The 21,414-nt window shown below is 36.3% G+C and overlaps 2 protein-coding genes across 2 annotated transcripts; one reads left to right on the forward strand and one right to left on the reverse strand.

The window, feature by feature from the left end:
- Positions 1 to 222: 222 nt before the first annotated feature.
- plvapa (plasmalemma vesicle associated protein a) lies at positions 223 to 3,694 on the forward strand. Its single transcript, XM_066646472.1, has 5 exons — positions 223 to 655; positions 1,004 to 1,052; positions 1,336 to 2,048; positions 2,195 to 2,744; positions 2,844 to 3,694. Exons 1-4 carry the CDS (start codon positions 269 to 271, stop codon positions 2,738 to 2,740), a joined length of 1,695 nt encoding a protein of 564 aa, XP_066502569.1. The 5' UTR covers positions 223 to 268; the 3' UTR covers positions 2,741 to 2,744; positions 2,844 to 3,694.
- A 7,127-nt stretch (positions 3,695 to 10,821) lies between these two features.
- On the reverse strand, positions 10,822 to 21,410 carry bscl2 (BSCL2 lipid droplet biogenesis associated, seipin). Its single transcript, XM_066645696.1, has 11 exons — positions 21,287 to 21,410; positions 20,024 to 20,531; positions 19,362 to 19,443; positions 18,941 to 19,084; positions 18,437 to 18,571; positions 17,462 to 17,559; positions 17,093 to 17,234; positions 16,671 to 16,752; positions 15,968 to 16,042; positions 15,635 to 15,694; positions 10,822 to 15,042 (listed from the first exon to the last, which is right to left on the reverse strand). Exons 2-11 carry the CDS (start codon positions 20,293 to 20,295, stop codon positions 14,843 to 14,845), a joined length of 1,290 nt encoding a protein of 429 aa, XP_066501793.1. The 5' UTR covers positions 20,296 to 20,531; positions 21,287 to 21,410; the 3' UTR covers positions 10,822 to 14,842.
- Between the last annotated feature and the right edge of the window lie 4 nt (positions 21,411 to 21,414).

A 21,414-nucleotide genomic window follows, 5' to 3' on the forward strand; every position in this document is an offset into this window, starting at 1 on the left:
AGCAATTTTAGCTAAAATTTAGAAAAGTATTTGAATCTTAAATTGATTCTAAGAGAATACAACACATGAAACTTAAATTTCAAAATGTAACTTTGTATTCAACCTTTAGCATTCATAAATGAAATGGGAGGTCCTTAAGGGAGGATCAGGAAAAGGAGGAGGAGATGTCCCAGTATAAAAGGTCTCACACCATTCCCAGCTCAAATATTGCGAGTACATGTTTAAAAAGCTGTAATTTCTGTAAGAAATAATCCACAATTTAATAGCCATGTATAATAGTGGCTACTCAAAGAGCAACCTGGGCTTGGCTTCCAAAAAACTGCAAAGATCAAAGGACAGGAGCTGTGGTTACTATATGAGAATCATCTTACTCTTCTCCTCACTGATCCAGTCTCTGATTATTGTCAGTCTAGTGCTTTTTCTTATCTATGGAGAGCCAGAGCAGACAGTGGAGGAGAAAAGGGTACAGGACCTGGAGCAGAGTTACAGCAAAGTCTTGCAGGAAAATGTTGCTCTCAGAGCGAATGCGAAGAACCTAACACAACAACTGAATATCACTCTTACTGCAAAGAAGCTTTGTGACAAAGACCTGATTGTCTCACGCAAACTGGCCAACACCTCTAACTCCAACTTCAATACCTTAAGAATAAAATGGGTAAGAAATATTATTTATTGTCATCACTTCTGTAGACAATATGATGAATATTTAAATATTTTAGGAATTCTGACATATTTATAAGAAATGATAACTGTTTTATCCTGTCAAGGACAGGAACAGCTGATGATTTCAAAAATATATATATATAATTTTGAAATCATCATGTGTATATATATATATATATATATATATATATATATATATATATATATATATATATATATATATATATAAGACCTAGTGTTTTTTGTTGTTATTGTTGTTTGTTTCTCCCTCATTGTCCTGAAAATTATGTGCAATTATTGACCTTGAGAGATATTTCTGAAAGTGTTTTGTATTGTGCAGACTCAGTGTGAGATGGAGAAAAGAACTGTTCGTCCATACGCAAGTCCAGGTAAATATCTGAAGATTGTCATAAAAAATCAGAGACTAAATACATTGATAAAATGGACAAATTATTATGTGTTGTTTTAGACGGAAGGTAAAGTCCCCTCAGACATGAATTAATGCTGCTTTCATATGTAGGTTTGGTGACCCAAGAAATCTTGAAAGCTGCAAAAGCCTAGTCTCAGCAGTGACAATGATAAATCAGGAATTATTATTGTATGTGTTTTTAGTCTAAGATTAGCTATAATCTGGATCCCCATTAAGCGTTATATTTATGTTTTTTTTTTCAGGTAATGACAAATATTGGGAAACTCGTCTCCAGCAAGCAGAAGAACTGAAGAGATATCTAGTGGCCAACTTCACTGAACAATTGAAAATTACAAAGATGGAGTTAGAGAATAGTCGGAAAGACAGGATCAGGTATCAGTTGGAAGGAATTGAACTGCGACGGGACAAAACCTTACTTGAGGAGCGCATTGGCATATCTGAGAAGAAGTGTAAGGAGGATTTCATCCACTCCTTGCAAGGAATCCCTAATGTCACTAGAGAATTTCTTAAGAGAGTTGATGACCTTTTTTCCAAACACATCGCTTTCCAGCTTAGCTGTGATAAACAAAGCATACAGCTAGAGAACATCCGCTCAAACTGCAGCAGACTTTCAATGGACGTGGAGAACAAACTCCAGATGTATCTGGACAAAGTGGGGAACCAGGTCACAGTTACTGTTCATGAAAATGCCAAATGCATTACAGAGAACAAGCGTCTGAATGAGGACACTGTCTGGTGCACCCGAAATCGCAGTGAAATCATTGAGGAGAATAAGAAAGTCCTCAAGCAAGCCCAGCAAAATTATGACAAAGAAGTAGAGAAGCTCCTGCTGGAAACCACCAAACTGACAGGAAATATTAAAATTCATGAACAGAAAGTATCTGTGCAAGAACTTGAAATTAAAATACTCTCAGAGAATGTCAAAGACCTCAATATTTCATTGACCCATTGTAAGGTGGGTGAAAACGAATTTCTGTATTTTCTTATTGTATTCTTCAAAATGTTCTTTAATTAGATTATCATATCAACGGTGATTTTAATATGTTACAATATGGTGTATTCTATTTATATATGTAGCAAATAATTTTTCTAATTTTTCAGAGAATGTTTCCAAACTGGGACAGCAGACCAGGACAAAGCACATTTGCAGGTGCTTTTGGCTCCACATTCGGGACAGGCTTGGGTTCTACAGGCCAGGTCCCATTTGGCAGACCATCCTTGGGATCAAGTGGAATTGGATTAGGTAGCACAGGGATTGGCTTGCCAAAACCAGGTCAAGCCAGTGGAACAGGCTTCAGCTCAATAGGCCTGGGTCAACCAAATGCAGGCTGGCCAAGTTTTGGCTCTACAGGGCCAGGATTAGGTGGATATGGTAGTATGGGGTCAAGCACAGCAGGACTGGGCACTGCGGGTTCAAGTAGTGCAGCTTTTGCATCAAGTGCCTTGGCTGGGACAGGTTTTGGCAACACAGGATTCCTCAGTACAGGGCCAGGGACACCAGGGCTTGCTAGTGCAGGATCAAGTGGATCAGTCTTTACCAGATCAGGGCTGGGAGGAGGAGGACCAGGGTTCAGTGCTATTGCATCAGGTGCCGCCGGAGTACCACCATTTGCAGCTGGAAAACTGACAGGTGGCTCTAACCCATAGTCAGGTAAGACAAGATTGATACAGCATGAGCTTTGAATGCAGTTATAATGAAAACTTTCTATATCTACTGATTTTTTTTCTTTGTTATTGTTCTTGTTTGCAGCACAATTTAATCAGCGCAAGAGCTTCATCAGTTGACAAAAACAGACTGAGGGAATGAGCACAGACTAAGGCAGAAGAGAGAATATGGAATTAATGTAATATAATGGAGTAAATAATGGCTTTAAATAAGCATATTTCAATGCATTATGTACATGAATATACAGATATGGAAATATGTTTTTTATATTGGAAAAAAACAACAATAACATAGAATTAGCACCTTAGCAAATATTCTCACTAACCCAAGTTGTAGCTAAGACATGTTTGGAGTCCAAACTTTTTCCTGAAGTTAAGAGAGCAAACAGTTTTTCATCATGTATACAACCCAAAAATATCAGCACATAGGTGAATGCAGCTGAGTTATTTAGTTTAAAGTGACTGAGACCAAACCTAAACTACACTGTGTGGTGTAATGAAGACCTGGATGTTTGAGTTGACTGAAAGAAGTTTGCTTACAGACAGAGGGGAATCTAATTTAGGTTCAACAGTGGAAAAGATTGTGTTTCTCTTCACTTTAGCAATATTAATGCTAAACTATAGAAACAACATGAGGACACCAGACTGTCTTTGTTATTATCTGTAATAACAAAGCTGTTATTACATCGGGGCTAGGAAGTTGTATAAATTATTATTATTATTATTATTTTACAAAACTATTCTTTTACGACAGCGTAAGCTTGAACATGATCTTCAACATGTATATGAATAAAAGTTAAAAGTCAGTTACACCACTTGATGTAATGAACCTGACATTATAATGTTTGAATAAGGCATGTTTACTTCTTCATGTAAGTAATTGTGTAATTGTAATACTGTTGCTTGTAATATCAATAATAATAAAAGTGAAATAACTGCTGCCATGGAATGACCTTGAATATCGAAATAATATGTGCATATTATATATAACATTGTTTTATAGACAACAGGGCTTGTAAAATGGTGTTATTTATAGGGACACTTAAGTCACAGACGTCAAATGGAATGTTGCAGTACATGGTGTTTAGTTCTTGACGCACTTTAAGGGTTTATTCCTATTCCAAACTGTGGGTCCAGCCCTGCTGAGTGTCTGCCAACCTCTCAGTGGGAAGGATGGAGGGCTTATAAGTGTTTACAAAGGAAAACAATGATTCACCTATGCCCAGAACAGCAGATTCGTACTACAAGAATAATTAGTAAACAAGGTAGGGTGGGGGTAATTGTAGTATCAATCAACTTTTAAGCAAGTCCTACCTTTCTTTTGAGCCTTAAAATAACTCTGGTCAACCAAGAGCTATTGTCGTTGTTTTGCGTCACTGGTCACTGTTATTCAAGTGTAAAAGCCCTCTCCAACTAAAGCAATCCATAAGAGCCAAAGATGAACAATCATTCAGCCACATTGCCAGGAAGGTTAGATAACATTTTTGAAGATGTTCTCATAAATTAACCTTGTGAACAATGAAACAGTCAAATAATGAAACTAAGAGAAACACTTGTAACTTTGGCAGTTCACTCAGGATATACCCACTGAGAACATACACTTGACATGACACTTATTAATCAAACGTGCATAGGTCAAATCTGATTGCAAAATAAGTGCACACAAATTCTACTGTCAGTTTTGTTATTCGTCCATTTCAGTTTCGTTGTATCTGTATGATCCAACTCATGTCTGATGCATAGTATATTGTGCCTAATATTTGAACAGCCTGGAAATGCCTAATTAGCACTTAAAGCATCAAAGTTATTTTCAGTATCTAAGAGAGTAGTTTTAAATATCCAAAAGAGCAAAACTAATGTTGTGAAATCAGCAGTGCATGTAGTAAATGGAATGTTTACATTTATTATAAACATACTGACTGTTATGACCAAATACGTATTACTAATTACCTTACAGTCATTCGTAATAAAGCTTAAGTGGTCATTATTCTATGAAAATATGATCATACTACCTCACAACTATGCTTTATCATTTGAAAATAAGTACAATATTTGATTAATTTCACATTGTACTAATATGAATGTTTTCAAACTAAAACTATAATGACCATTTACAGAATGACAATGGGTTTTTAACATAAATTTAATGGAAAAAGCCATTGTTTTAGGAAAAGGAAGGAGGCCTTTGTCTCATATCCACAGAGATACATTGGCACTGATAACCTGCTCTGCTTCTGCAAAACGTAAAACAGTGAAGTTCCCTGTGCTGACTCTTTTCCTGTCTCAAGAAATGCCAAAAACATTGGAATGAAAAAAAGGAAAGAAGCAAGGCGCCAATTAATAAATAGTTGCGTCACAAAATGAGACCCACTGTTCTGCTTAAAGGATATCCTTTGTTTAGCATAAGTGACTTCCAGTTAAGGCGGCTGGAACCTCTCCTACTGTCAGGGAAGCTCATATATTAGTAGTGCTGACATCTGAGCTATGCATACATAAAAGTTTTGACAGTCTTGTTTTCAAATGTTTGAGATTTATTGCTCTAAGCAATGTGCATTTGTGATGATGTTTTTAACTTTAGAATTTGAGAAAAAGAATGGAGAGCATTTAAAAAGATAGAACTGCAAAATATTTGCAAAGTGTTTGTTCTGTTTTGAAAGTGATGGACCTATTGGGTCTAGGAGTTTTTTCTCAGTGTTTCAAATTAGGTAGTGTATTTAATATATTGTTTAGCTAAAATCTCCTGATTAAATGCACCTATATTGTAAATTGAGCTGATAAAAACATGGAATGTAGAAACTGGAATATCATTTTAATGTTCAGGCTGATAGGTCAACACATTAAAAAAATACACAGCACATTTTTAATATTGATAACTGCCCATGGAGTATAACAGGCAGCAGGGACAGTTTAAAGCCCGTGCCAAAGGACAAAGCTGGTACTTCTTCCCTTCTACACCATCTGTTATTTTATTATTCATTGTGGTCTTTTATTTGGAAATGTCTTGTTCTTTAGCCTTAAGCCTTTTTTTTGTCTGTCACTTCTAAAGCACTTTGAATGTTTAAGTTGATTTGTCTGAAATGTGCTAACAGTTTGATTGATTGATAGAAGCAAGAACTCATAATGAGAAAAGGGCTATGCACACAGAACTTTACTCCTTCTGGCACTCCCGATTACCTGTCAGCATGCTCCCAGTGGAAAAACACCTAATGATGGATGTACTCACAGATATAAGAAAAAAAATTGTCTGTTGGTTTGATGCCCTTATTGTGAAAAGTTTTTGTAGCTTTACGCCAGATGTAACTAGACTCATGTCTTCCTAAATGTTGACTTTGACTCTTCAACCCACAGACTATTATTCCGAAATCTTGGGGTGTCGTCTATTTGTTTTTTAATCAAATGTGAGATGAACCATTGTGTTCTTTATAGTCAGCAGTGGTTTGCACCTTTCAACTCTGCCATGGAGTCTTATACTGAACTTAAAAACACCATTACATTTATAAACAAAAATAACTTTTTGTAAAATTCAGATGATGTTTCCTCACTATTTGTTAGCTCTCCAGACTGTTTTCACACTGGACTAATGTGTCTTACTGGTCTAATGTGCTTATGGAATCCTAATGTCAGTAAACAATTAAAAAAAATGCAAAGTGGCTTGGTCATGCAGGCTAAGAAATGGCAAAGAACCCTCCAAACGTTGAAAATCATGAAAAGAGATGAGGATATTGCTTTATTCCTATTCAACAGGTCGGTAATATTGACATTTTTGCTGTTTCAGATTGTTTAATTAAAACATTCTAAATATTGGAAACTCTGTACTGCATGAAAATGAACACAGACCGAAAATGCAACAAAACTAAAAAAGTAACAAATTAGTTTATGAGGTAGTTCAAACAGTGAATAAAATCTTACAGACAAGTTAAATTCAGCCATGTGCAAACAACAGTCATTTTTTTTCCTCAGTTCCACCTTAAAACATGCAAGATTCTGAACTTAAACAAACCTGAGAGAGCTGCAGTTTCCCACAGTCATAGACATTGGCTTTTAACTGAGGCATATGAGGCCTGCCGTTATTTAGATTTTCTGTGGCCTCCTGGATGAGTTGCTGATGCACTCTTGGGGAAAGTTTGGGGGGCCGGACACATTTGGGAATGTTCATCACTATTCCAGTGGTCTGAACAATGTTTTTGTAACCCTTCCCATTCTGGTGCACTCTTAAATATAAAGGTGCTACAAAAGATTCTTTGAGCTATGCCATTGAAGAACAATTTTAAGTTCCATAAAGAACCATTTTTGCTAATATATTTAAATGGGTAAAGAACCTTAAGACAGACTGATGGATTTTTAAACCTTTAAAAGTTTCCTCACACATGCATTTTTTAAACAAAAATGGTTCTTAAACCAAAAGTGATTCTTCTATGGCATTGCTCAAAGGAACCTGTGTAGCACTTCTATTATTAAGAGTGTAAATTTGGATGAATATTTTTTCTGTTCTTGAATTTGCCTAGAGTGGCATTATGTGTGGATTCTGAAAGCTTTAGCCTGTTTTACATTGCCAGACAAGTTCTATTTAAATGATGTTTAGATTCAGCAGGCCAGGCAGTAATGATACCTGGGCGTGGCAAGTGAAGCTGAACTGAATTATCAATCAAATCTGGTTAGCTGGTTGATTTAGTATGTAAGGAGTTTATAACGTTTTCACATGTGGAAGTGTATTGGTGAAGAGATTTTTCTTTCGCTAAGTGAAATGCAATGATTTAAAAACAGCAATAAAATTCTACTTAATGTTCTGTATTACTAACAAAGTCCCTACACCTACCCTAATCCAAAACTTAAAATTCAAACCTCAAGTTCACGGCACCTAAGGCACAAAAAAGATTCCATTAAGAGCCTACAAAATGGACAGATTACTGGACAGAAGACAGACAGGAAACTGGAAATGTCTGAAAAAAGAGACAGGACAAAGGAGCAGACAGTAGATGGGACACAGGACTCTGGGACTGGAAATAGAATGGACAACTGGAAATCAGACAGTCATCACGTCGGGTAAAGGGGCAGGGGTCATGGTAAGGACAGGGATTGGGATATTTACAGAAATAAAACAGAGGGTAACAGGGACTGGGAAAGGAACAATGGCATTAGTAAAAGACTGGGGCATGGGTGAGGACTGAAGCAGTCATGACATGAAGGGTGTAGGCAGCCAGGTAGAGAATCATGAGCAAAATGACAACTATACACATACAACAATAGATGGAGGGACAGGCGGGGTAACAGGTGCAGAGACTGATTAGAAGTGTGGGTATGAGGTATCAAAACAATAACACAAGCACATGGGGAGGTGAAAACAAAGACAAAGAAGGGCACGATGTTACAACCTGTAGATTATCTATAAAGTGAAATCAAACATTTTGCAAAGCAATTCTTGGAAAGTATGAAGCAAGAATGTTGAAAGGTCTGAGAATAAACACAATGTCTTCTCTCCACCCCTTTTAAAGGAAAGGATTGGAACTTTTTTTTTTATTACTACCTCCTTCCGACCCTAATTGCTTATGAAACCAAGACCTGTACAGCCTCCCTGGTGGCTAAATTCTCTCTCCTCCAAAAGCTAATTGCACTTCCTACTGTCTTGGCCCACACACTGAGCTGTGGTAAAGACATTAGAGCCCCAAACATTTCTCTTCTAAAAATAAAGAGGGAAATGGCCACACAAAGGTTCACAAATACCAGTCTTCACAAAAACAACATAGCCTTCCTTAACTGGTTCATGAGGACTATTATTTTTAAAAAATGGCTAATTACAAAGTGTAAATAATTAAAGGGACATAAAAATCATGTGTTACAAGTTGTATACTATCTTTCATTTTATACTTTTTTGTGCTTTTATTCATGACTGTCTTATCATTACAATAACAAGAAAGTGGCAGCTTTTTTGGATTTTAAAAAATGCAATAAAACAAAAAACACGATTTCTTCTTCTGAATGTTAATTTAACTGACAAATCTACAATCTTACACTGAACAACTTTGTTATTGAATTTGTAATGATAAACATATCTTGAACTTGACACATGCAACACATTCCAAAACAGATGGGACTTGGATGAAATAAATGAATAGAAAACTACAGAATAATCAAGTTACACTCTTTAGAATTTTCCCACTATGTGCAGGAGAATATAAAAGCTATACAAATAGAATCCACCAAATGCTCAATAGTTTCAAGCAGCAATGTTTCCAGCTTTGTGGGAGATCTGGCAAACAATAATAATTAAAAACACAATCCTAGGGCTTATTCTACCCATACTTAGAATTGTGAAAAGATTCAGGAAATCTGGAAAAATCAAATTTCCTGTGGGGTGAGGCTGAAAACCAATGTTAAATGTGCATGCCTTTCAAGCAATCAGATGGCAGAATGAGAACCGTCCATTCTATTGTGATGAATATATCCACATGTGCTATGATTATTATTATTATTTATTACTTAAATCAGCCTTGTCAATGTGAATCCTTTCAATAATTCACAGTTCAAAAATATTAGATGAAACATTGCAGAAATCGACAATTCATAAGTTTTGATAGTGCTGTGTTCAGTAGTTTGATTAAATGATCTTGCACCATTGTGTCTGAAGTGTGAATGATTGTTTGGTACAGTATATCCACACTGTACAAGCTATTCTTCACATAGTGATACTGATTTTGGATCAATTGCACATAAATGTAACTGCTGCAGATATTAAATTTACGTGAAAAAAGTTGGCAAATAAGAAACAAATTTCAACCTTAGGTTTTGTGGTTTCTATGTCACAGTGACAGTAAAATGCACATTTAAGTATATATATTTCATTTTTTGCTTCTCTTTATGCCAAAATAAAGTAGTTTTTACAGCACAGTAGCCTGCTCCTATCTACATAACATTTCCATGTATAATAGAAAAGTAACACAACTGATTCACAATAGCCTCATTTCAAGCAAACACTAATATATGATAATAAAAGCTTGCATCAGGGCCAGAGCTCAATAAAACAACACAGGAACACAAAAAACACAAACCGTTTTAGGAAATAATAATCTGGCAAGAACAATTTGAAATCTCAGCCAAAATCAGCAATCTGTGGCAGCATAGTATAAGAAATGAAAACAAGAAGCAGTGATTAGCCCCCTCTAAGGGCAGAAAAACATGGGATCCGGAACTGATTCCTGTAGATTTACCCTGATGGGAGGAACTGGGTGTGGAGGAAAACAGATCACAGCACACATCTCATGAGGCATGATGAGATGTACTGCGACACTTGACAAAAGTGCTAAAATATATCCATCTAAACAGGAAAGGATTCCAGCTTAAGAGCAAACAGAAAACAGAAATTAAGAATAACAAAAAATAAACATGTTTTTTTTTTTGTTGTTGTTTCGTTTTTTGTTTATTTTTTTGGTGCATGTTGAGTAATCAGGTTGAGTCCACACTGTACTAAATGTAATGTGCTCAAGTGTTGCTAGAGACTGTAAACTCTATTTGTCTAGTCTGATTCCAGTGAACTTGTATATCAGCACTGTTAGGACAAAATGTAATATCGCCCTGAAAAGAGAAATAAAACTTTGAAAGGAAGTAAATGTAGTAACACTATATTTGGATATCTCACATGCTGAGAATGTAATAAGCTAGCTCACACAGTCGGTAGATGGTTTGTTGAATATTTGTTGAGTGTCTACAAGCAGTCTACTGGATTAATCACAATTATTTAATTATTTTAGGTTTAAGTAATTTTGGACTATTTCTATTGACCCATACATCATGAAGGATTAACCAAATTAATGAAGCATGTAGTTAAAAAACACAACAAAACAGGGAACAGCATCCTGAGGGCAGTGTCCAGTGACCATGGATGTGTCACTACAGTACACCCACATATTACCTGCTGTGGTGGTCCTGATCACTTAATAACAGGATGAAAATGGGCACAGTTCCTGTAGAGCAAGCAGTGTTTTCTGATGTGCATAGCAGGGGTTTAATTTATAACAAAACCTCTGAGAAATTTTACATCTGAAACTTTTATTAAATAAATAAGGAATGCAAACATAAAGTTATACATTAGAACTAACAGTCTTACATGTACACACACACACACACATTTATACAAATACATTATCTACACAAATCTAAAAGAATAATCTTTGGAACATTCAGCATTTCACGTCTCTTTTTCCTTTAGACTGCTGCATGTACAAACAATATCTTTTTCAGAGGTACATTTATTAGTTTCAGTTGATTTTGCAGTCCATGCATTTCAGTTCGTTTAGACTGCTTTTGGTCTCTCATTTTGTTCCCCTTAAACATAAAAAAAACAAAATCTTAACCATTTTAACATTGAACAGATGTTTAGCAAGTTCTTCTGTGAACATTAAGTGCTCAGTCACTTAATATATCCTTTAAATAATTGGGGTTTGCATGGGCTGTTTAACCACAAGGTTAAATCTCTGACAACATGTTTACCCATGACTTAATGTAACAGAAAATCCCTTTAAAATCTTGCTCTGAAAAAGAGAAGTGATGTTCAATAGTTCTGCAATTGCATGTAAAGCAACATCATAACAGGTCCCTCTTAATGTTTACTTTTGTGTAGCAAATAAAATCAGTAACTTTGTAAAGTTGTAATTGTTTTTTGCAAGAGGAATGATCTAATCTTTTGACTTAGGTGTTGGTAGCTCTCTGATGCATCACACAAGAATTTTAGCTGTAGTCATTACAGCTGAATACATACTACCAGTGCATTACAATTAATAACTAGTTATCACATGCACTCAGAAAAAAGGTAGTGTAACTCCATTTTTGTTCAAGGTAAAAACAATATTAAAGTACAATCAAAAGATTCTGTCAACAATCTATCATTATTACACCACTATACTGACCCCTAGTGATCTGAATGTGTGTGATTCGGTACTAAACCTGACCGTGTGTAAGATCAGTTCTATATAGGATTTTTTCACTGACTATATGCAATTGCAACTTCATTCAAATGATAAAATGTAGTCAAAATATTTAGCAATCACAATAATAAATGGTACAGATCAACAATGGGAAACAACTTACATGGTACTAAATTTCAGTCCCCTTATGCTGCTACTGTAACACAAATTGAACACATGTTCCTGAAGCGTATTTCATTAATTAATAATATTCTATAATCACAATATTAAAATTGTAATGTGAAATTTAAGAATATTTTGCTAACAGGTACCTGTTGAGTGATACAAAATATTCTTAAATTTCACATTATATATTTAATATTGTAATTAGAGAATATTATTAATACACTTAATATGTGCTGCTCCAAGATGATTAAAACCACACGAGAGCTAGGTGTTCATCTATAGAGAATTTAGTTATTCCAAGAGTGTGATTTATAGAATACTGAACGTCTTATAATGGCATTATTTCACTCCCAAAATTGTGGGACAACCAGGTGATACAGATTATTATTATAATCATACATAAGATAAGATGTAAAATTTCCTATGCCAATTCATTAGATCTTCATATAGGGCCCATCCCACTTTCTTCCTAAAGACAACCACTCAATTTCTATTGTTCCAATCCTACACCCTAAGGTTGCTGTGGCCGTTTATGATCCGATTAGCAACCAGCTACCCTTAACATCTACGGTTACTCAGTGAGCCGATAAAGTGAATACCCAAACCACCCACTGCATCATTAGCTCTTCACAGGGGTCATCAGATAGGCACCTCCCCTCGTCAGTGTTTCACTGATTTACGCCCACCACATCTCCAGAAGTCTCAACAGTGAAGATGAGCAGAGCCTATTATTAAGGAAAATGTTTAACAATTGTAATTGCTCACCAATTCAGCACAGAACAGGCAACGTTCTATTTTGGCATGCAGTGTCTTAATGTCTGAAGAAATTCAGACAAAAAAATAAATAAAATTTGTATTAACAAAACCTCTCATCAGCAAAAAGAAAAAAATCCCTTCTTTAATAATAATAATAATACTAACATTAAAATTATGCCACTGATCTGAACCCTACAGATAACTGGCAAAAAAGTTAGATCCCCACTACAGTTACCAAACTGGAAATGACCAGATTAAAACTAAATAAAAAAAGCCAGTGTGAGAATTCGTTCTTAAGGTGCAGATGTGCTAAAATAATTAAAAACAGGGCCCTCTACACCAGACACTGATTTTTAAAAGTTGTAACCATCAAAAGTTTTATTGCAAGCTTCTCTTTTTCTTCATTAATTGCCACCCAGATTTTAATCACAGATTTCTTTTAAAAGTCACATTTAAGTAATTCATTCATTCATTGTCTGTAACTGTTTATCCAGTCCAGGGCCACAGTGTGTGGAGGGAGATTAGGACGTTGTGGGGCCAACTTAAATGGAGACGCATTTGCGCAACATTTAATGTGGAAGTTGAAACAAAATGTCTCCCAAAGCTGCTGAATTCAGCTTGATATCACAGGCAACTAGGAGCGGGGAATCACTATGGAACATCATTGAAGGTGCCCTACATTTAACAACGTTAAAGTCCAGCGGAACTTCCTTAATTTCGTCAAAAAATACGTTAAAATCATTCCGTATTTGGACTAAAGCCGTGCTGCGTATTTGACTGATACGTTTTTCCGTATTTTTGGGATTGAATTGTTAAGACGGGTGATTTGTTTCGGACAGATGCTCTCCTTCAGCCGGAGGGAGGGGCAGATACCCCACGGCTCCTCAACATAAAATGCGCTTCTCATTAGCCATCACTTTTATTTAGCCAATCAGCAGCCAGAGTTAGGTGTCTATCATTTACTGCGGCAGCCAATGGAGTCACAGTCCCGCCTACAGGGTGTTTTACTGCGGCCCCGAGAGTCCTGAAACACTGGGGAGAACAACAGTGCCACCTAGCGGTACGTTGTTCACCTGCGCTCCACATTTGTGGGTCAGGCTGTATTTGTATTTGGTTTAGGAGAAATGCGAAAGGAAAGTCTCATCCACAAATTCAGATTCAACTATTTACAAATAAATTTTAAATTAGATACTTCGACATTAAATATATGCAATGTAAATTTAAACAAATGTATTTTATTTTCGCATAAAATTTGCTTTGAATTATGAAAAGAATTTGAATATAATTTGAATTATGAAAACCAAAAACATGTATTTATGAATGTAAATGTATTTGCAGACTGTCAGACACAGACTGGGATGTATTCATTTGTGAATAGTGAAACATATTTGTGACTTGTGTTTAATTTGTAGTATTTACAAAAAGTATTTTGAGACTGGGTCTGGAGCCTACCTGGAATCATTGGGTGCAAGGCAGGAACACACCCCGGAGGGATCAACAGTCCTTCACAGGACTACCTGCTGTGTCACCGTGCCGCCCTTATTTCATGTTGTGATATAATATAATTCACCCGTATTCCTTCTATTCAACTAGGATATCGTTTAATTAGGACGAGCAGTAATGTAGGAAAGGATGTAGGAAACTATCAATTATTTGCTCATGTTGATTTGTACTGTATATATATATATATACACTGTTTGTACTTTTAAGTGGTAAAGTGAAGTTCCACAGGACAAAGCTGCATATTTGGTCCTTTTCACAGCCTGTTTTAAAATGGAAATAATGACAGGTTTTATGGAGACAATGTAACTTTAAAAAAAATGACCTGCAAGGGAATATGTAAAGGTTAATTCCTTAAATAAAAGGAACTGAAAATCTTCTCTTTTATCTGATTACTACCAGATGAAAGTAAGCAATGCCATCTCTATGACAGTTTAATAATTTTTTCCCCAAAAAATGTACATGTAACTCATGGGCCTGTTGCTATGTTAATAATGGTTTGGAAAAAGCTGAAGAGATGAAGAGCACATAAAAGTACAAGAGATCAATGAGGTAAACTGTTTTAAATAGAAGAAAGAAAACAAACTGCTTGTGATAGCACACACTGGTCAAGAAAACAGCATCTATAGTGTACTTATTTGTTGGGGCACATTAGCTACTGACCCCCATTAAGAGTGATGCAAGGCACACAAAATAGGAGTGTGGTTGTAATTGCACAAAAGCCTGACCCTGATCCATTGAGAACTCAGAGGCGCATCCAGGGTCCATGTCTTTGTCTTATGCTGGTGTCAGAAGCCTGAGGCTGAGATGCACCATCATCATGGGCTGTGCTCTTCGCTTCTGTGTTCCTCTGCTCAGACTCAAATTCCTCTCCACTCACAGTTGTTTCTGCAATGTGTGGAGCCTCCATGAACACAAGACCATCTTCTGTGGTGGGATCAAGAACTGACAAAAGAAAAGAAACGGAATCAGGCATAAAATAACATGAGCTTACTAGGTGATATTAAAGATATTTTTTATTTGACGCCACAAAATACAAAGTAATGCTTTAAGAAATCTTCCTGCTTACATTAAATGGAAAATTATGCATTTACTAAAGTGAAATTATGAAGTATAGATTTCACCAAAACATGTCCAGCCTTTTTATTAATTCATATGTTAGAGTTCATTTCCCTGCTGTTTCCACTGGGGGATATATCTGTGGAAATATATCGTCACTGTCCATTCTTGTCAGCTTTTAGTTTACCACATTACATAGTAGTACGAAAAATTCATGTTAAATGGACCAATCTAAATGCTTGGAATACATTTTTTTTTACATTGACCTCTACTGAAAGTTAAAAAGGTTTTTTCCCCTACTCTTGTAAAGATTCTATTTTGGAGATACGTATATTTAAATGGACAGCGACTACATTTGGTTTCATTATAATAAATACTAATCATGTTTTTATATAGAGATTGACACCAAAGAAGCACTGGAATTGTGTGTACTTCAGAATCAATCTTTCTATGCCGTAGGCACAAATTAATTTCTTACCATTCTCGTCCCGGATGCAATCACCCACTGAACTGATGGCACCGATCATGTCTAACTCACCTGCAAAAATTTGTAAAAGTACATCAGAGTACAGCAGAGGCATTTTTTGAAAGTTTACTGCTTATTGTTTTGTTTAATATATTATTTTAATACAGCTGTCCTTCACATTGTTGTTCCCCATGATGAAGGGACTAATAGAAATACTCCAAAGTTACCTGGAAGAAAGTCTTTTTACATCAACTTCCATTGAAAGCTAAGGTTTTTTCCATATAATGTTACTACTTTGGAGATGCACATTTTTCTTTGGACAACGAAGATATGGCAGTAGCTCACGTTTGTTTCCTGCAGTTTGCTGAGGCTCCTGAGGTTGATCAACAGCTGCATTTCTTTCCTTTTCATATTTCATTACTGAAAGACAGTAAAGTTGAAAGTTACAAAAAACATATATGGATACACTGATAAAACATAACATTATGACCATCACCTTGTTTCTACACTCACTATCTATTCACTCAGCTCCACTGACCACACAGGAGCACATTGTAATTCTATCTTTGTAGTTTTAGTCCACCTGTTGCTCTGCATACATTGTTTGTCCCCTTTCACCCTGTTCTTTTAAAGCCAGGACACCCACAGGGTCACAAAAGAACAAGTATAATTTGGGTGGTGGATTATTTTCAGCACTGCAGTGATACTGACGTTGTGTTAGTGTGTGTTGCGTTGGTACAAGTGGATCAGACTCAGCACTGCTGCTGGAGTAGCTTATCTGTTGCTGTAGAGTTTGTGGTGGTCATCCTCTAGTCCTTCATCAGGGGTCAAGAATGTTGCCCAAGGGAGAAAGCAAGACTCACAAGAGAGACCCATCCTCCCCTGATCAAACTACTGTTAGACATTAACTGTTAAGCTATAACAACTACTGTCGTTCTATTAGTATCAGATTTAAATGCAGAAAATAGAGTATTGAAGAGTTTACATAAAAACTGTTCACTGGATTTCTGTTAACTCTGGAATGAATAAGCCAACAGAGGGTTCTTACTGGGTGTGCTCGCTGACGTGTGCATGCGTCTCCTGGCTTCCTCTCTCCTTTGCTGAAGCCGGCTTGTGTCTCCCATCATTACCTATACACAGACACAGTTAAGTGACATGTTTTGTAGAATTACACATGTTTAACAGAGAAAATACTTCACATTTTCACGCACAATTACAGTTCATTTAGTTAATAAGTTACATTCTGGAAGAAACAGAAATAATGCATTTTGAAGTGCAAAAATTGCAGAAAATGTTCATATTTACATGTGGCCTGTAAAGGATGTTTTCACATAGAAACAACCACAGAACAAATCATAATGGATTAATAAACCATTGATATGCCAAGCTTATCATAAGGGAAATTAAGCTTTATCCAGATTAAAATAAAACTGCAGATCACAATATAACTTTACAGAAATATGGTCTTACCTGCACTCGGACCTGTTCTGGAGGCCACAGTCCACCCCACAAGAACTGCAGGTAACTAAAGAGCACAATGACACTGAGGAAAGTGAAGTTACTGGCAACTCCTATGACTGCTGACGTAATTGGGAAATTGTATAAGAGGTATCTGTGGAGAAAAGAAATGAAAGTTAACACTCAATCGTTTTAGTACACAGAGAACTAATGGGCAGTTAGATATCAGATATATCAGCTATCAGTTGCTGAACAATGCATGGCAGGGCTAGGCTTATACATTATATCATAAACTTAAATAAAATCTGAACATGGAATTGGATAATGGAGAATCGGTTAAAACAAGCATGAGTAGTGGTCAGAGGTTATAATTTAACACACCTGATGCCTGTGAAGTAAGCATGGATCCTAAGCTGTGCCGAATAGATCTGTACCCGTCGAGACTGAATCTCTATTACAGCCCCTATGGTGGGATGATACTGTAAAAAAGAGAAGATTCTAAATTCATTTTAACCAATTAAGAATCAATCAAAATGCTGTTAGTTTAGCAAACTCGCCAGAAATGCACCAGAGCATTTGCCACTTCGAATATATAGTCTGTAATATACAGGGGATGGACAATGAAACTGAAACACCTGTCATTTTAGTGTGGAAGGTTTCATGGCAAAATTGGACCAGCCTGGTGGCCAAACTTCATTAATTACACATTGCACCAGTAAGAGCAGAGTGTGAAGGTTCAATTAGCAGAGGGTAAGAGCGAGTCAGGAAACGTTTTCCTCCACCAGCATCACATAGTGACCTGGCCACTATCCTGCAAGAAGAATGGCTTAAAATCCCTCTGACCACTGTGCAGGACTTGTATCTGTCATTCCCAAGACGAATTGACGCTGTATTGGCCACAAAAGGAGGCCCTACACCGTACTAATAAATTATTGTGGTCTAAAACCAGGTGTTTCAGTTTCATTGTCCAACCCCGTATATCTAATGTGCAGAAATATATTAAAATTTCATTGAATTTGATTCAAAACAATATGGTGGTGAAATCATTAAAGAGATTTTCTACATCCACAAAAAAGTGACAGAAAAAGTAACTTTAATTAAAACCTAAATGTTTAACTTTAAGACTAAAAAGCATTAACATAATTACACTATTTGAAAATATGTTTTTGTCATCCCAATTCAACACCATCATCAAGGTAACATTATGATTAAGATACAACACAATACCTGTGACACAACTCAAAAAGATACATACATTGCTTTGCTACATTCCTACTTATTTGGCGTAACATTCATATGATGTACAGTGTATAGTAGCTGAAGAGTCTGAGCTTAAATTATTGCCAGTTTACTCACAGAGTCAGACTTGTAATCTGAGAAAAGTTCCACCTCTATAAGCTGCTTCTGCTCAGAAAACCCAGTCACTAACAGTGGAGAGAACATCAAGGTGCTGAGGGTCTGCAGTAGGCTTGAGCGATAGTGAAGCATGGCCTGAGGGGATAACATGCAAAAACGTTTAGTATGGGACACAGGAAAAGTGTTTAAATTAAATATTCTCATGGGGAACAATGTTAAAACAATGTTCCTACAGTGACAAAGTACAGCAATAATAAATAAATATTAAATAAACATCACGACATCTTGTACAATCAACATCATGAAACATACTCACGAGACTATGGCTCAACTTTTGGGGGGGCAGGATCATATATGTTATTAAAATAATAAAATGTTGTTATAATTGTTATACTGATTTTTTTTTAATTGATAGCATAAATACTGAGGTGTATACAGAATTCAACAAAAATAAAAAATACATTCAAAACAGTTGTGATAGAGAACCTCTCAAACCTTACTTACAGATCGGGCCACAGTGGACACCGTTTTCCCATCCTTGGTGTAGCAAGATATTTGGACCATAAACATGCCAAGTTGCTCATTAACTGGAGATTCTGGCATCTCCAGCTCCAGGGAGACACGATAGGGCTGACCATACATCATCACCTAGAGTAGAAAAGACTATTAGAGTTTCATATTAAACCAGAAGATTCATCTTTCACTTTTTTAAATAAAACATTATTCCTCTGCAGATGTGTAAATTTTAAATATTTTGGTAAACACAGTATTTCATGAGACAAGAAACTGAAAGTTCTCTAGCACTTACAATTGGTGGAAGAAACTGTTTAAAAGTGAACAGATTCTGGACTATTCATTGTACATTGTGTCTCTGGGTAATTTACACAGCTATTTAAGAAATATGTGATAAGAATGAGGACCACACCTGCTCTCTCCCATTCTTTAGAAAAGAGATGTTGGCCTTGGGGTATGAACAAAGAATGGAATTGGCAGACTCACAGTCAGTTCTGAAACATTGGCATAAAGAATCCCATCATTCCCACCAATCAATGATTTCCATTTAGAGCATATACCAATGTGTTAGGAAACATAGTTGTAAGATAATTATGCAGTCAAACAGACAATGAGAGATATAAAATACAAGTTCAGCTTTGTTTATTTGTGCTGTTCCAAACACTTGCTATCATTTGTCTTTTTTTTTATGCATTTACATTTGATACTGCTATTTCTAGAGCTTCTATTTCTATGTCAGAACGGCATCTTTTATCTGCTAAACAATTAATCATTTAACCACAACTTCTGATCTTTGGTGCCCTTAATTGGTAAATTTTATATTAAATCTCTTCAATGCTTTTCAAATGTATTCATGATTTTCTTAAATAATTACAGAAGCTCACATTTACATTTATATATTATCTGACCTAAATTATTATTTATTTTCTATTCCACAAAATCCAGTTAATAAACTTTATACAAAATATATCCATTGGTATCATGCAGTTCACAAACCTTGAATAGCAGCACACAGTGTTTACAATCACATGCAAATATCAACATTCAAACAACAGTCAAAATGCATGTCTGTACCTGTACTGGTAGTTGACGGGTGTGGAGAAGCTGACAGTGGGCATGTAGGAGTAGTAGAAGCTGCCATACAGGAAGATGGACACCCAGAGCAGCAGCACCAGAACACAGAGCAAAATGGCAGCCCTCAGCAGAGTGCGTCGAGCCCTCAGCAGGGTCACCGCCACCACGTCCTGGAGCCAGAGAAGTAATGGGCCGGTCATGGTGCCCATCTGCTCCAGATCACAGCAATCCCGTCCTGGCTGAGGTCTGCCACTCCCTTGTTCAGTGCTCATACAGACCAAACCAACCACTCTGTGGAGCTATATTCACTGACTCTTGCTGGTTGTGCAATATATTTAAGGGTTATATACTACAAACATAATCTGCTTCCAGTGCCATTTTTTTACATTCAGCAATTCAAAATAATGCAGGGTCCCAGCATTATGACTTCTGTTACGTAACTGATTCATTCCTCGGGTTCATTCTTCTTTGAACAAAGGGTAATTTTTATTACCAAGTGCTCAAAACTCTAAAAGAAACAAAGAACAAGAGCATTGATATTAATTATTAATAAAGAGCATGATATCAGGGTTAATTCGAGTACCAATCAAGAACCAAGAACCAGTTAATTTCAGTAGACAATTCATTTAACAGTAGACCAGCAGTTAAGGATCTCAGCTAATAAGCTTCTTACATTTTTACAAGATAAAAAACATGCTTGGTGGCTCCTTATGGGAATGATAGACGCTGCTGGGGTAGGTTCAAAACCAAATCTACTAATGTTACATAGAAAATCATTGTTCCCTTCACCTTCAGAGGGATTGTGAATGTAAGATATTCACTAGTGGCATTGCACTAGGCCCCACATTGCAGAATTTTCACTGTCATAATAAGAGACAATTTATTATTATTATTATTTATTTTAAATATCACCATGACCATCTGTGTATATGTACTGTTACACCTTTAGATTATTAATTCCAGACCCTCCGCCTGGAGCTTGAATAGAGCTAAGGATAATTTCGACTATCTTGAAGTATGTTTAAGTGCAGGAGCAAGGCCGAAGGAAGCTTTACACACTTTGATAAATTCTCTGCCGTCATTGTTAAAGTGGAATGTGCTTATACAGTGTTTAATAGGCAGGAAGTCTAATTTCTTGCTTGTGCTGTACTGGCACTGCACAGCTAACGTTCTGGTTAGTCGGCTAGCGAGCTTTAACCAAATTCATATCTTTCTGAATCACTGAAACATAATTTAATTATGTGAAATAAGTGTCGCACGCACCTTCTCTAATGTCACTCGGTCCTGGGTTCAGCCATGTCACAAACTGAAGAAAATAAATGTGTGAAGAATAAACTTCTTGGCTGCTTGCTAACTCCGCCTACAAACCTGCAGCTGAACAACAAATACGG

This window comes from Hoplias malabaricus, chromosome 15, assembly GCF_029633855.1.
Source record: "Hoplias malabaricus isolate fHopMal1 chromosome 15, fHopMal1.hap1, whole genome shotgun sequence".
Taxonomy (NCBI): domain Eukaryota; kingdom Metazoa; phylum Chordata; class Actinopteri; order Characiformes; family Erythrinidae; genus Hoplias; species Hoplias malabaricus.

Bases quoted from the DNA above. Each gene is read 5' to 3' on its own strand.
- plvapa (XM_066646472.1), top strand. From the start codon at position 269: ATGTATAATAGTGGCTACTCAAAGAGCAACCTGGGCTTGGCTTCCAAA. The intron at 656-1,003 runs GTAAGAAATATT...TGTATTGTGCAG, and splicing joins ATACCTTAAGAATAAAATGG to ACTCAGTGTGAGATGGAGAA. The intron at 1,053-1,335 runs GTAAATATCTGA...TTTTTTTTTCAG, and splicing joins TCGTCCATACGCAAGTCCAG to GTAATGACAAATATTGGGAA.
- bscl2 (XM_066645696.1), bottom strand. From the start codon at position 20,295: ATGAGCACTGAACAAGGGAGTGGCAGACCTCAGCCAGGACGGGATTGC. The intron at 18,572-18,940 runs GTAAGTAAGGTT...TTATCCCCTCAG, and splicing joins TGTCCACTGTGGCCCGATCT to GCCATGCTTCACTATCGCTC. The intron at 15,043-15,634 runs GTAAGAAATTAA...TTCTTTTGTCAG, and splicing joins TTGCATCCGGGACGAGAATG to TTCTTGATCCCACCACAGAA.